At 40.3% G+C, this 14,345-nt stretch overlaps 1 protein-coding gene across 4 annotated transcripts in view; it reads left to right on the top strand.

The window, feature by feature from the left end:
* The window catches only part of LOC137974438 (tetratricopeptide repeat protein 28-like), a 91,965-nt gene that overhangs the window by 9,352 nt on the left and 68,268 nt on the right, over positions 1 to 14,345 (top strand). For 3 of the 4 annotated variants that reach the window (XM_068821410.1, XM_068821408.1, XM_068821411.1), the window contains 3 exons: positions 858 to 928; positions 8,858 to 13,337; positions 14,111 to 14,345. The exon at positions 14,111 to 14,345 is cut by the window's right edge and continues 950 nt beyond it. In XM_068821410.1, the coding sequence (XP_068677511.1) occupies positions 8,912 to 13,337; positions 14,111 to 14,130 (4,446 nt within the window). In that variant the 5' untranslated portion in view covers positions 858 to 928; positions 8,858 to 8,911 and the 3' untranslated portion in view covers positions 14,131 to 14,345. The remainder of the gene's footprint in view (positions 1 to 857; positions 929 to 8,857; positions 13,338 to 14,110) is intronic. The other variant, XM_068821409.1, reaches the window with a different exon arrangement.

Raw genomic sequence — 14,345 nt, 5'->3', positions numbered from 1 at the left:
ATCTTCATCAAGTTTTTTCGATTTCGCTCGGATTTTCTCGCTTTTTTCGCTGGTATTTCGTACTTCCAAATTTTTGGAGTTTAAGGAATTTAATAAAACAGTTATTCCATTCGCGCTTGTTGGCTATGAGACAGTTTATAGCCATCTCGGCGCTACGCGCCTCGTTGGCTATTTACCATCTGATATCCAACGCGCGCTCATGGAATAATTGTTAATTAAAAGAGGAAAAATAATCGTGCTGCACGTGCGACATGCATTTTAGCATCTATTTTTGCGGTACTCTGCTCAAAAACGACGTGAAATCACCAAATTTCAGGTTTTCACGACAACGTGAGCGTATACATGTAAACCTGTCATTCTATATTTTTTCTCTGAAACCCCACGTATCAATTTACTTTTAGGATACTTCGCTCACATTGTACGACGTAAAGGAGATGGAATAATCACGAAAGATCTATGACAGTGTAGAGTATATTTTGAGGTGACGTTTTTGTCGACGTCGCCGTCGTAGATCTTAAAGTCGTGAAAACAATAAGGGAAACCGCAACACGTGACAATTATTTAAGATGGCGGCCCCGGGGAAATTTAAAGTGAAAATAAGTGATTCTGAAGTTCACTTTGTTGGATCCAAAAACTTTTTTGGAGAAAATTGTCGAGCAAATTTGATTGCAAACATTATTTTGTTAGGTTTAAAATTATTCATTCGTCGGAGTGGAGGTTCCCTTTAAGACCTTTTCCGTTTTCCACTCCTGATCTACTCAGATTTGTCAGTGTTGAGAAAGTTAGCACTTTTGTATAAGGTAATGTTTTACGGAGAGGTTTGATAATGGAATAACCACGTCAATTTAAAATTTCAGAGTCACGAAGCCATTGTTTGACCTCACACGAAACTTTTGCCTTTGAAAAGCATCCGTTTGGACCAACACTGGTAAGTCGTTTATTGCTCCTTATAGCCTTATCTTGTGAATACAAAACTCAGCCACCGCAAAGCAGCTCCATTACATACACTCTTTTTTTAGTAAAAACCTCTAATTATGGAGCTGAGGCTGAACGTTGTTATATGTTTTTGCGATGTGAAGCTAAAGCGCTTTTAAGATGCTGTTAACGTACATGGTATAGTATTTCAATAAATCAATGCGGACGTGACGAGCCAGGTTTACTGGTACCATTGAGTACTACAACTCAAAGCTGAAAGAAAAGAATGCAAGGTCAACTACCTTGATGATACATCAGACTTTTTTTTCACCTGATAACTTTGATGGTGTTGAAGTTATTTTGGAACGATTGTAAATAAGAACTGCTCAATATTACAAACTGAGATGTGTATCATGCAATAGGAAAACCATCGTTATTTTATACAAAATATGCCCCTTAAGTATTTGGATTAAATTTACATTTATTAACCTTTATTTTATACTTTCATTTAAAATGCAAATGAACAAAATAAAAGCGTTCTTAATAGACTCTCAGCCTGAGGAATGTTCTTAATACGCTCTCAAAATTCTGGTTAATCCCAACTACAACGTTCTTACAAAAAGGGTTGTTTGTTTTCTCTTTTAATGTATCTCAAAAGCCCTGAAGTAAACCAAGAATCCTGGAAAAAAATGTTAAGACATTCATAACTTCCTGGTCCACATCTGAAAAACTATTGTCGCATGAATTAAATCATATCAGGGAGCTTAAAGCACGAGTCGTTTTTGAGCCACAGAAGGAGACTAGAAGTGAACATTTCTCATGCCAGGACAGTAGTTTCTTATAGATTTTTAAACAAGCTTCTCTTATAGAGAAAAGATACTAGGCAATACAAATTTCAAGACAGATTAAAAGGGAAAACATCTCCCTTCCGGTTGCTGTCCGTGACTTAAAAACCGTCGCTTGATTAAGTTTCCCAATCAAGGGACTTTAAGACTGATGTACATTGTAAAAAATGTATAATTTTGCACTACCGTTACCTCTTTCGCGATGAATCCATCTCGTTCAAGTCGCACGACGTGATCGAAATATCCTAAAATTAATTTGGTGGTTTAAGAGAACAATGGGATGAACGGCTCACATTTGTATGCTCATGTTGTCATCAAAACCCAGTCAAATTTCATGTTTTCACGTCGTTGTTATGCAGAGCACCGCACTTTGTAATGGTATATTTTTGGGGGGTGTGTCAGGAAGGTCTTCTATAGACGTGCCATCTAAGAACCAAAAGTTCCCAAGTGGTTAAGTAGAAATGTCGACATCCATTCAATCAAGGGCATAGATAATGACTAGGTTAATATTCCAGGTCAGAAGTATACTTAATGGTGTCGCGGGTATTGCTGTGGTTGGTTCAACCATAGCTTTTACTTGATGTTGTGGCATGTGCTGTAGTCTTCTCCGCTCTTACTCGTGATGCTTCTAGAAAGATGGTGAAATCATCTGCCACAAACGTTTTTTTTTACATGGGAGTTATTTCTTGGGTATTGAGTCCAACTCGAATCTTCATCCACAACAACACTGTTGCTGGTCCTGCTGATATCTTGGAATGGTGTTGTGTTAAATGATGTGGAAAACGTATTGTTCTTCCCTTGTCTCACCAGTACTTCATCACCTTCTTGGAATACCTTATCTGCATGTTCTTTGGTTTTACATCTGCATCTCTGTCCTGAGTTCCTAGGTGTATAAGTGACAATCAGTATGCAGTTCCGGCATCTACTCTCTCATCTTCCCGTTGAACAACAATTCGGGATGGCTTTTGCCAGTCATGGTGTGATCTGTGCTACTTAATGAAGTACTGTTTGAAAAACCAGCAGCTGTGTTTTATCGCGTTTAAAAACACGAGGCATAGACAAATGTTTTAAAACAAAGGTGCAAATTATGAGCGGAAGATTTGGTAAAAGTCCATGTAAAAGCCGCACCTTTTTTTCTCAAAATTCAAATAAAAAATCGAGGGTCCGGCTTATCTACGGAAACACCTGAGAGGTTAAACTTCTCAAGATGTCACTGAATAAACATATAGCAAAATGAAAGCATGTTGTTGCTGATCATTGCCTTTTTCATGAGTGGTGGCTTCTGAACGAACCGCTTGTTGCGTTAATTTGCGCTTCTTGTTCTCCAAGAGTTCTTTCAAGCGATTAATTTTCTATCACTTTACTCGCACAACTGAACACCAACTTACAGGAAATCTCCATTCCTCCACAAAGCTGCTTGACGCCTGCTTTCAGTCACTTTCACGGATATATTTCCACCACGTGAGAGAAAATACCAAGATATTCGCAAGTTCTCGCTAGCCAAATGGCCGACCGTTTCATTGTGGTGCCCAGACTCCCCTCCACACTTCAAAGCTTGGCAACTAAGCACTTGTGCGTGTTAAAGAGCGTTTCGAAGTGATATAAAAACTGATATTGAAAAAAAAAATCGCGTCGAGAGAGCATCTTAAGTTTTTTATTTTTTTTGTTTTCATTTTTATTTTTTATAATGAACTTAGAAGATAAAAGTCAGTGAAATTTCGCTATCTAAAGACTTAATTGATATGGAAGCTCACAACAACCACCATGTCAGTGTTTTGAAACCATAATTGTTTGTCCTTGTTTGTTTACTAGTAGAACTTCACTGGAACTTCAAAGTTTGTTGTTTCTCATTTTTTTCCGAAATTCAAGCTTCTAAGTTAGGGGTGCGGCTTAAACATGGACTTTTAGGTAATTAGCATACAAAAAAAAAACAATAAATAAAAAATAAGCCGGGCATTTCTTATCTAAAGAATTCTAATGAAAAGTGTTTTATCGGTTTTAAAGCTCGTCGACGTGAAGTTTTATAGGTGTCTTGATAGGCTGTTAGGCTCATTCATTGTTGATGAGTTTTTGAAGTTAACATCAGCAGTAGACTATCAATCTTTGTGGCATAAGTATGTGTGCTGTAGCAAGAATTTCCTTTCAGTATGGGGTTCCTCACCACTAATTGAAACAATAATCTTTAGTGAAGTGGGCAACTGAGGGGAATACTGTGTGTGGATGGTGAGTTGTGGGAAAGTCTTAACCAAAAGTTAGTGCTAGTCTGTAAAATGAATTTTTCTTGTTCTTAAGAACCTGCCGTGGAGGCAGAGAAGAGGTAAAAATTATGAATAATGAATATGAAAAAACTGTGCACTATAATCTTCGTTCGTAAAAATTATGGAAAGGGTAGTTTGAGAAAAGTAAAGAAAAATTCCAGGATGCAAAATGAGACACTGGTTTTATGAGGCAAACCCAAACAATCCGAAAGTAAGGAAAATGTGACTGTGACACCATCAGCCTCATAAAAATGGCTGAGAATATTCGGGGATAGAGCGCAACCGAGCAAGTGGTTTCTATCTAGTCCAGTGATAGACCTCTACCCGATCCCCTGGTGCCGATTTAAGAAAGGAAGAAGAAAAGACAATATACTAAATCCATGGACAAACTAATGCAACCAAATATTTTTTATCCCTACTACTTGATTAAGTTTGTTGGCTGTTTTTGAATTTCAAGTTTTAATTTCACACAGAGTTTGTTTTACTTATTAACCCTATCTTGAGGTTAAGAGTCTGCTTTGTGGATTTCTCTTCCTCATTTTATCTGACTAACCTAAAATATTTTTTTCTTGAAATTGATTGCTTACAGTGCCCATAACGTGAAAACTTTTATTTTCCTATTTGAAAGTCCATATCAAAAAATTAACTTTTGTGAAAGAATTTTTCGATTCGAACGAGAGGCGAATTTTCTACGATTTTCTAATGGCATTCAAATTGCCCGCCATTTTGGCACACCACTCGCTCAAGTCTTCTCTCAACTTATGACGTATATTCAGGAACACGTGATTAGAGAACATGAGGATTTGAAAGTTGATGTGAAAAAAATAGCTGAAAGACGGGTTACCGCTAAATGTAACAGCACAGCTGATCCTGAAAAAAAAATGTACAGGGAATACTTTCATTGACTCGGAAAACGCAATAGCTCAAAAAAGAAGGAAAAAATGGCCGTAGGTTTTGTCTTGGCGAGAAGAAAGAACTGAGAGCCCGGTAAAACCTCGTCACTTTGCTAGATTCACTTCAAAGACGATCATTTCTAGTATTGTTTGGACAGCAAAATGAAAAGATCGTTGAAGACTGACGAAATTCGCTTACAGCAAGAGACGTATAAGTGTTTATTTAATTCCCTCGCGAGACCTTCCTTATCATCTTGCTCTTTTCTGCAATTTTGACGAACCTTTCGTGCAGTGGTGCATGTAAAGGTCACTTTGTCACGTGCACGACACGTGAAGATGTGCACTATATTTCGACACTTGAAAACACTTTCAGAAGACTAGTACACAAGTTCCTTGAAGATGGCCATGCCAAATGAATCCATAGCACGAGAATCCAATATTTAATACGTACCATTTGTTGTAATTTAAATGCTTACTCTAATATGCACTAAAATTGTCAAAATAAAAGAATCATAATTCTCCGTGATCATTTTTGGGAAAGTACTTGTCAAAGACATTCAGTGTGTGCAACTTCCATGTACATTACCAGTATGACTTGGGCTGTATTGAATCCGAAACGTTGTGTTGAACGCTATCACTTCTGCAGGTAATTCTGTTAACATTGAATATGTTTGTCTCGATAAGCTTGATAAAGCAGCGTAGAGTTCATTTCCTACATTCATAATAACTACAGGGAAGAAATTAATTTCCTTTCATAATTGTATATAATAGCAAAGTGACATAGCTGCACATTCACTACCAGCATTTAAACCATACTCTAAAACATCACCTTGACAGTTGTTTTACTACGATCAATGGAATGTGAACCAGGGTTTTTCTAGTTATGTCCCTGCAAAGGTTGAAGTTACCAGCAGTATGTCATGCGGTGTACCAGACTCTTACCAAGAAACTATTTCAACAAGAAACCATTTCAATAAACAAAAATAGTGTTTCGTTTCCGGAATGGTAAGGGCAGGAGAAAAGATAAAACACTATAGTGTGGGTCACTTGGTCTGTCAGATTTATTTCGCTTCGTCTATTGAAACTATCGAGTAATAAAGATAGAAATGTTAATACAAACTCTCTGCACGGTGATAAGCCTGTCAAGGATTATTAACCATTAAAGAGAGGAACAGATACTTGTTTAAGTGCACAATACATCGAAATATTAAGTCTACAAATACCTATTCTACCTTCAAAACTTACCCCTACGTAACATTTCAAACTTCGTTTTCCGTGAGGATATAAGGATATTTAACAATTATTCGCCGAAGGCGAAGTGATTATCGGTGAATATTCACCGAGACGAAGTCGAGGAGAATATTCACCGATAATCACTGAACCTGAGGCGAATAATTGTTTTAGTATAAATACACAGGTGATTATTTCCAAAAAAGAAAAAAAAAACCTTTCAACGCGAAATCATCTTCAACTTACAGTGGCAAAACGACTACTGGCAGCCATTTTGTCCGTCGAGGTGATTATCGGCTGATAATCCGAGATAGCGAGCCAATGAGAGCGCGCGATTTTGTATAATCACCTGTGTATCTATACTAAAAGAATATAAGCTAGACCATTACAAAGAAACAAACTGTTTAACAATAAAAATCACAACAACTTATCCTCGTTTCGTTCTATTTGTTCTCGATGCAAATAATACAAACGTGACACCATTTGTTCGGTGTGCCAATGTTTTTACTTTGTCTTCAGAAGATTCCAATATGGCGTCAATGTTGTCTGTGGAGTTATTTTCTTTGTCGCTGTCATCTTCAGAGTAGTTCTCAATAAAGTACCCGCTGCTTATTAAAGAAAAAAAAATGAATACTCCGATAGAAAAAAAGGCATTACAAAGCATATGGCGGCTACGATACTTGTCGGTCACCCATCCAGACACTAACTCCGCCCGTCAGGGATTAAGGACGTTCGCGCTCATTGTTTGTGCGCAACTTTTACTGCGCAGGTAACGCGACTGTAGGATATCACGCATTTCTTCAAGCATTAGTTACGATCTTATGTCGACAAAACGCAGGGGAAAATTTCTAGGGCGGCTAAATAATGGCACATTTATTTCCAATTCATTATGAAACGTTAAAGAGAAAGGACCGGGAGGCTGGAAAAGGTCGCTAATCGAGTAGTGGTTGAAAGTTTTGAAAACTTGAGGAAGGTTAACTTTAGTCAGCGACGTTGCGTAAATTTAATAGGGTTGGTGTTTTTTTTAATGTTTTTATCACGTTACGAATTTCTTATTTCAAAATGAATTCATGTTTTTGAATTTCTTTTCCTTTACTTTCATGAAAATAGAGCAGAACTATCTTCTCTTCTTAATCCACTTAAATAGTGCGGACCTAGAAGGAAACAGCCAGAGATTATATTTCACAAAAATCACAATTCAGACGATGAGAAAGACGGCAATGGAGAAAGATGATATAAAACACTCACCAAATAAAGATAACGCCTGCTTGAAACTTCGTTGCTATGATCGAGAATTTTTTCTTTTACAAAAACTTTTCGCCAATCGATCCTGTCTTGGGTTCCAGTCCTTCCCCGAAAGGTCACGCAAAATCGTGACAAACTAAATTTTCCAAGAGCTTCGCAACATCACATCGATTTCACTCGTTTAAATCATCGGTGACCCCTATTTTTTAAAACACGTATCACTTGCTCTTCTTACAATCCACAAAATATGATGAAATGAGAAAAATCACAATGTCAGAAGTTATCTTTTTTAACTTTTTCTTTCCTTGTGTCCTGAGTTCCGGAAGTAGTTACAACGGGTAGCGCTTGCAAAAACGCTCGTTGAGGATTAACTCTACTGTTTACAACATCCCCAGTGGCATGTTATTATCTAAAAAACCCACTCCTATAGTCTATGCACAGAAACCTTCACTCTAACATATTATTTTTATGATTTTCGACGGATGAGTAGATGAGGCTGCATCTCGTTATGATGACCTATCTCTCGAAATTAGAGCATTTTTCCCTTGCCTTTTTCTCCAAAATAAAGTCGTTGACCCCCCAATCTTTTTCATTTTTGGAAGAAGTAATTTATGACCTAACTTCAGGCGAGAAATGAGACAAATTTCAATGTGGGAAGATTTACGCGCGAACGTCCTTAACGTAACTTCAGTGAAAAGCACGTTCTACACTACGAAGAAACAAATATTCTATGACATGTGACCCTGTGGCCGAGCGGTTAGCTGCGCTGCTTTCGTGAGCTCAGTATAGTTGAAGGCTCGGATTCGAGGAAGGCAAATTTACAGTACGGAGTATTAATAATTACGGTATGTGGGGTTTAATTCAATATCCGCGGGGTATGCACATTTGTGGCTACCCTTACGGGCTCAAGTAATTATTACAATGAAGGAGAAATGGTGTTTTTAGATATCGTTTTCGAAGCCTTACTCGTCTCCCTATTTCAAAGTGGGTGCCATACAATTGATTAATCTGAAGGGTATTCTAAGGCTTTAGTTTGTTTATTTCGTGTTTCTATTGCAAAAAAGGGAATCGTACATCAGTTTAAACCGCTATTCTTCTGCCACAAGCGTTCTATAACTCAAAAGTTGTCTGAAGTTGCGAGTGGTATCACGCGAGAAAGTTTGATTTGATCATGAAAATATGATAACAAAAAGACAACAGTTTTACTTTGGCTGAGTTACGTCTGATATGAGACAAATTTATGCCATTTAAATACCTCTATTTTGTGCGGGAAATCCTGGCTTTAAGAATTCAGTTTAAATCAGAAAAAGGGCTCAACAAAAGAAGTAAAGAGTTTGACGTCAATAGACGAAAATTGTTTTTGTTAGACTCATAATGACACGAGGCCTCTTTGGTGTTGGTTTGGCTACGTACCTGCAGCATTTGTGGTCAGTGCATTGAATTTCTCATGTTTTCTTTCGTACTTTTCAAGGAGCGCCCTCTCAAAGACGACCATCCTTGTTCGCAAGAGTTCTTGTAATCAAGAATGGCAGACAAAAAGATGAACGTTTTCAAGAAGCATATACAAGAGCTTAGCATTGCCAGAAAAGAGGGAAACAGGAAAGGGGAGGGTATTGCATATTTGGATTTAGGCACTTATTATTATGACCTGGCTTATTTTGAACAGGCTAAGAGGGATTACACAGAAGCATTAAGGATTTTTAAGGAAATAGGTTTCAGTGCTGGAAAGGGAAAAGCCTGTCAAAATCTCGGCATCGCTTATCACAGTCTGGGCAATTTTAAAAAGGCCAGAAAGTACCTCAAGCAACAACTAAGTGATGCAAAAAAAGTAGGGGATCGGGACCAGGAGGGCAGTGCAAATGCAATTCTCGGCTGTACTTATCAAAGTGAGGGCAATTTTAGGCGAGCCATAGAGTATCACGAAAAAGGTCTTAGCATTGCAAAAGAAGTAGGGGATAGGGCCGGAGAAGGCTGGGCCAATATTATCCTCGGCAACGCTTATAGCAGTCTGGGTAATTTTAAGCGAGCCATAGAGTATCACAAACAACATCTTAGCATTGCAAAAGAAGTAGGGGATAGGGCGGGCGAGGGCAGTGCCAATAGTAATCTTGGCAACGCCTATCACAGTCTGGGCAATTTTAAGCGAGCCATAGAGTATCAAGAACAAAGTCTCAGTATTGCAATAGAAGTAGGGGATAGGGCTGGGGAAGGCAATGCCAATGGTAATCTCGCCTGTTCTTATGACAGTCTGGGCAATTTTAAGCGAGCCATAGAGTATCAAGAACAAAGTCTCAAAATTGCAATAGAAGTAGGGGATAGGGCTGGGGAAGGCAATGCCAATGGTAATCTCGGCTGTGCTTATGACAGGCTGGGCAATTTTAAGCGAGCTATAGAGTGTAACGAACAAAGTCTCGCCATTGCTAAAGAAGTAGGGGATAGGGCTGTGGAGGGCAAGGCCAATGGTAATCTCGGCAACGCTTATTACAGTCTGGGCAATTTTGAGCGAGCCATAGAGTATCACGAACAACATCTTAGCATTGCAAAAGAAGTAGGGGATAGGACCGGCGAGGGCAATGCCAATGCCAATCTCGGCATCGCTTATCAGAGTCTGGGAAACTTTAAGCGAGCCATAGAGTATCAAGAACAAAGTCTCAGCATTGCTAAACAAGTAGGGGATAGGGCTGGGGAAGGCAATGCCAATGGTAATCTCGGCTGTGCTTATGAGAGGCTGGGCAATTTTAAGCGAGCCAAAGAGTATCACGAAAAAAGTCTCAGCATTGCTAAAGACGTAGGGGATAGGGCTTTGGAGGGCAAGGCCAATGGTAATCTCGGCAATGCTTATCACAGTCTGGGCAATTTTAAGCGAGCCATAGAGTATCGCGAACAACATCTTAGCATTGCAAAAGAAGTAGGGGATAGGGCCGAGGAGGGAAGGGCCAATGGTAATCTCGGCTGTGCTTATTACAGTCTGGGCAATTTTAAGCGAGCCATAGAGTATCACGAACAACATCTTAGCATTGCAAAAGAATTAGGGGATAAAGCCGGGAAGGGCACGGCTAATGGTAATCTCGGTAACGGTTATTACAGTCTCGGCAATTTTAAGCGAGCCATAGAGTATCATGAACAGCATCTTAGCATTGCAAAAGATGTAGGGGATAGGGCCGGGGAGAGCATGGCGAAGGCTAATCTCGGCAACGCTTATGGCAGTTTGGGCAATGCTAAGCGAGCCATAGAGTATTACGAACAACATCTTAGCATTGCAAAAGAAGTAGGGGATAAGGCCGGGGAGGGCAGAGCCAATGGTAATCTTGGCTGTGCTTATCACAGTCTGGGCAATTTTAAGAGAGCCATAGAGTATCACGAACAACATCTTAGCATTGCAACAGAAGGAGGGGAAAGGGCCGGGGAGGGCAATGCCAATGGTAATCTCGGCAACGCTTATCGCAGTCTGGGCAATTTCAAGCAAGCCATACAGTACCACGAACGAAGTCTTAGCATTGCTAAAGAAGTAGGGGATAGGGATTTGGAAGGCAAGGCCAATGGTAACCTTGGCTGTGCTTATCACAGTCTGGGAAATTTTAAGCGAGCCATAGACTATTACAAACAACATCTTAGCATTGCCAAAGAAGTAGGGGATAGGGCCGGGGAGGGCTCGGCAAATGGTAACCTCGGCAACGCTTATAGCAAACTGGGCAATTTTAAGCGAGCCATGGAGTATTACGAACAACATCTTAGCATTGCAAGAAAAGTAGGGGATAGGGCCGGGGAGGGCAGGGCTAATGGTAATCTCGGCAACAATTATTACAGTCTGGGCAATTTTAAGCGAGCCATAGAATATCAAGAGCAAAGTCTCAGCATTGCAAAAGAAGTAAGTGATAGGGCCGAAGAGGGCAATGCCAATGGTAGTCTCGGCAACGCTTATTACAGTCTGGGCACTTTTAAGCGAGCCATAGAGTATTACGAAGAACATCTTAACATTGCAAAAGAAGTAGGGGATAGGGCCGGGGAGGGCAAGGCCAATAACAATCTCGGCATTGCTTATCACAGTCTGGGGAATTTTAAGCGAGCCATAGAGTATCAAGAGCAAAGTCTCAGCATTGCAAAAGAAGTAGGTGATAGGGCCGAAGAGGGCAATGCCAATGGTAGTCTCGGCAACGCTTATAACAGTCTGGGCACTTTTAAGCGAGCCATAGAGTACTACGACGAACATCTTAACATTGCAAAAGATGTAGGGGATAGGGCCGGGGAGGGCATGGCGAAGGCTAATCTCGGCACTGCTTTTCGCCGTCTGGGCAATTTTGAGCGAGCCATAGAGTATCACGAACAACATCTTAGCATTGCAAAAGAATTGGGGGATAGGGCTGGGGAGGGAGGCGCCTATGGCAATCTCGGCATAGATTATGGCAGAATGGGTGAGCTTGAAAATGCCCTCGTCTTTAGCGAACAACATCGTAGTATTTCCAAGGAAACGGGGGATCCAGTAGGGCAGGGAATCTCTTGCTATTGGCTTGGTTGTGTTCATGAATCTTTAGGCTCGTTGTGCAAAGCCCTTAATTTTTATCGTCTAAGCATAAAACATTTCGATGAAATAAGGCGTCTTCTTCAGTCAGAAGATGCATGGAAAATAAGCTTTCGTGATACAAAACAAGGGGCATACACAGCTCTGTGGATCGCACTTATAAAGAATAGAGAGGTTGATGAGGCTTTGTTTGCTGCTGAACACGGACGAGCACAGGCCTTGACAGACATTTTGAAGGCGCAATTTTGCGTTGAAAAAGAACCTTCGTCGACAGTTGTGACGAAAGAAACTATCTCCGCTGTAATGAAATCTTTACCTTCAGAAATAGTTTTCATAGCCCTTGCAGGGAACACTATCAGTTTTTGGCTTCTGGGAAGAGGAAGCGGAATAAACTATAGGGAAAAGGAAATCAAAAATGGAAGTGCTGACGCACTGATAAAGACTACTTTGAAACAGATTGGCGCGGGGGCCGTTGTCCGATGCGAGAATCGCTCGGTACACAGACATCGCAGCCACTTCTCTTGCAGTGGAAAAGCTGTTGACGAATCCTTTCAGTCTTTGATCGTGTCCGACAACCCCTTGCAGTCCTTGTGTGATTTCTTAATCAGTCCCATCACAGACTTGCTCCAGAGTGATGACTTGATCTTTGTTCCTGATGGACCATTTTGCTTGGCTCCTTATTCTGCGTTGAGTGACTCTGTCAGGATCCGCACTGTTCCCTCATTGAACGCCTTGAAACTGATCGCAAGTGCACCTAATGTTGTTAATAGTAAGGGTGAATCGCTACTTGTGGGCGATCCAAGCTTGAAGGAAATCACTTGGGGCACCGGTGGACCCATGTCTAAACAGTTGCCGTGTGCGAAAAAAGAGGTGGAGATGATTGGAAAACTTCTGCACACGGCGCCTATCACTGGCGAAAATGCAACGAAAGCTGAGGTCCTGAAAAGAATGAAGTCAGCTGCCTTAATCCACATTGCTGCTCATGGAGATGATGAATTTGGGGAAATTGTTTTGGCCCCAAATCCCGAGCGCACATCCCAGATCCCCAGAGAGGAAGATTACATGTTAACAATGAGCGATGTTCAAGCAGTTCGTCTTCAGGCAAAGCTGGTTGTGCTGAGTTGCTGTCATAGTGGTCAGGGAGAAGTAAAATCAGAGGGTGTTGTTGGAATAGCCAGAGCTTTCCTGTGTGCTGGTGCCCGGTCTGTTCTGGTGTCACTCTGGGCAATTGATGATGAGGCAACCTTGCTGTTCATGAAGAGTTTTTACCAACACTTGGCAGACAGAAAAAGTGCAAGTTTAGCTCTTCACCATGCTATGAAATCTCTTCGGGAGACAAAGGAGTATTTCGCCATTAAATACTGGGCGCCATTTGTTCTAATTGGCGATGATGTCACGTTTGAATTTGGGCCACAAGAACTAGAAAAGAATGGTAAGGGCATTTCGAATATAATTTTACTTACTGAAAAGAAATATGTTGAACAGGTTTGTAATCGGTAAGTGCTCAGGAGAAAAAGGTAACTTTTTTTCACAGAGAAATTGTTTCAAAATCGGTCACAAACGTAGTTCTTTAACGAACTGCTTTGGCTAGCGACTAAAATAATTTTTGTTCACATTCACCGAGTCGGGTGCTTTCCTTCCTGTAAAGAACTGTTTGCAATGGACTGCAACGAGACCTCTAATTGCCGGTTACTTGTGTAAAGTTAAGTTAGATATTGAGGGCTTATAGTCTACATGCCTCAGTGATACATACATACATACATACATACATACATACATACATACATACTTAATTGACCTCTCCCCATAGAGGCTTTTCAGGGCCAATGAATCAACGAAACAACAGACTGACAACACTACAACTGTTAAGAATCCCAACTGGCCGGAGGCAAACCAGTTGGCTATTTACAAGTGCAGCTGGGAAGTTGAACCAGGGACCACCACGATCAAATTCAACGAGTGGTCAGAGCGGGTCTTGAACCCGGGATCTCCGGATCTCAAGACAAGCGCCCTAACCACTGGGCCACACTGCCTCCTGCTACTTAGTTGAATAGGAGGTTTTGCTGTTAACAAAACGCATGTATGTACAAACGGTTTCATGAATGAAAATATGTCTTTATTCATTTATCAATCAAAATGAAATTCTTAATCACTATTTAACCCGCTATTTTTTTACCTTTTCTTTCTTACTTTCTTTTTTGTCAGAAACGTCGTCCAAAGCTTGAGAAAACTACCTCTTGGGATCTGATGCGTCAATATGTAATTTTCCTTACTTCGAGTATATGATTTATTGAGAACATGAAAGAATTCAAACCTCATAAGTGGTGAAGGAAGACCAAAGATATGTAAATGTTGTTTAAAAGTACGTTTGTAGACTTAGTTTACTGGTAACAATGGTCATAAGTTCTTCTTAAGCTCTTTCCATTTGAGACAGAGAGAG

The sequence above is a fragment of the Montipora foliosa genome, chromosome 10, assembly GCF_036669935.1.
Source record: "Montipora foliosa isolate CH-2021 chromosome 10, ASM3666993v2, whole genome shotgun sequence".
NCBI lineage: Eukaryota > Metazoa > Cnidaria > Anthozoa > Scleractinia > Acroporidae > Montipora > Montipora foliosa.
This window is presented reverse-complemented; position numbering and strand designations above follow the sequence as displayed.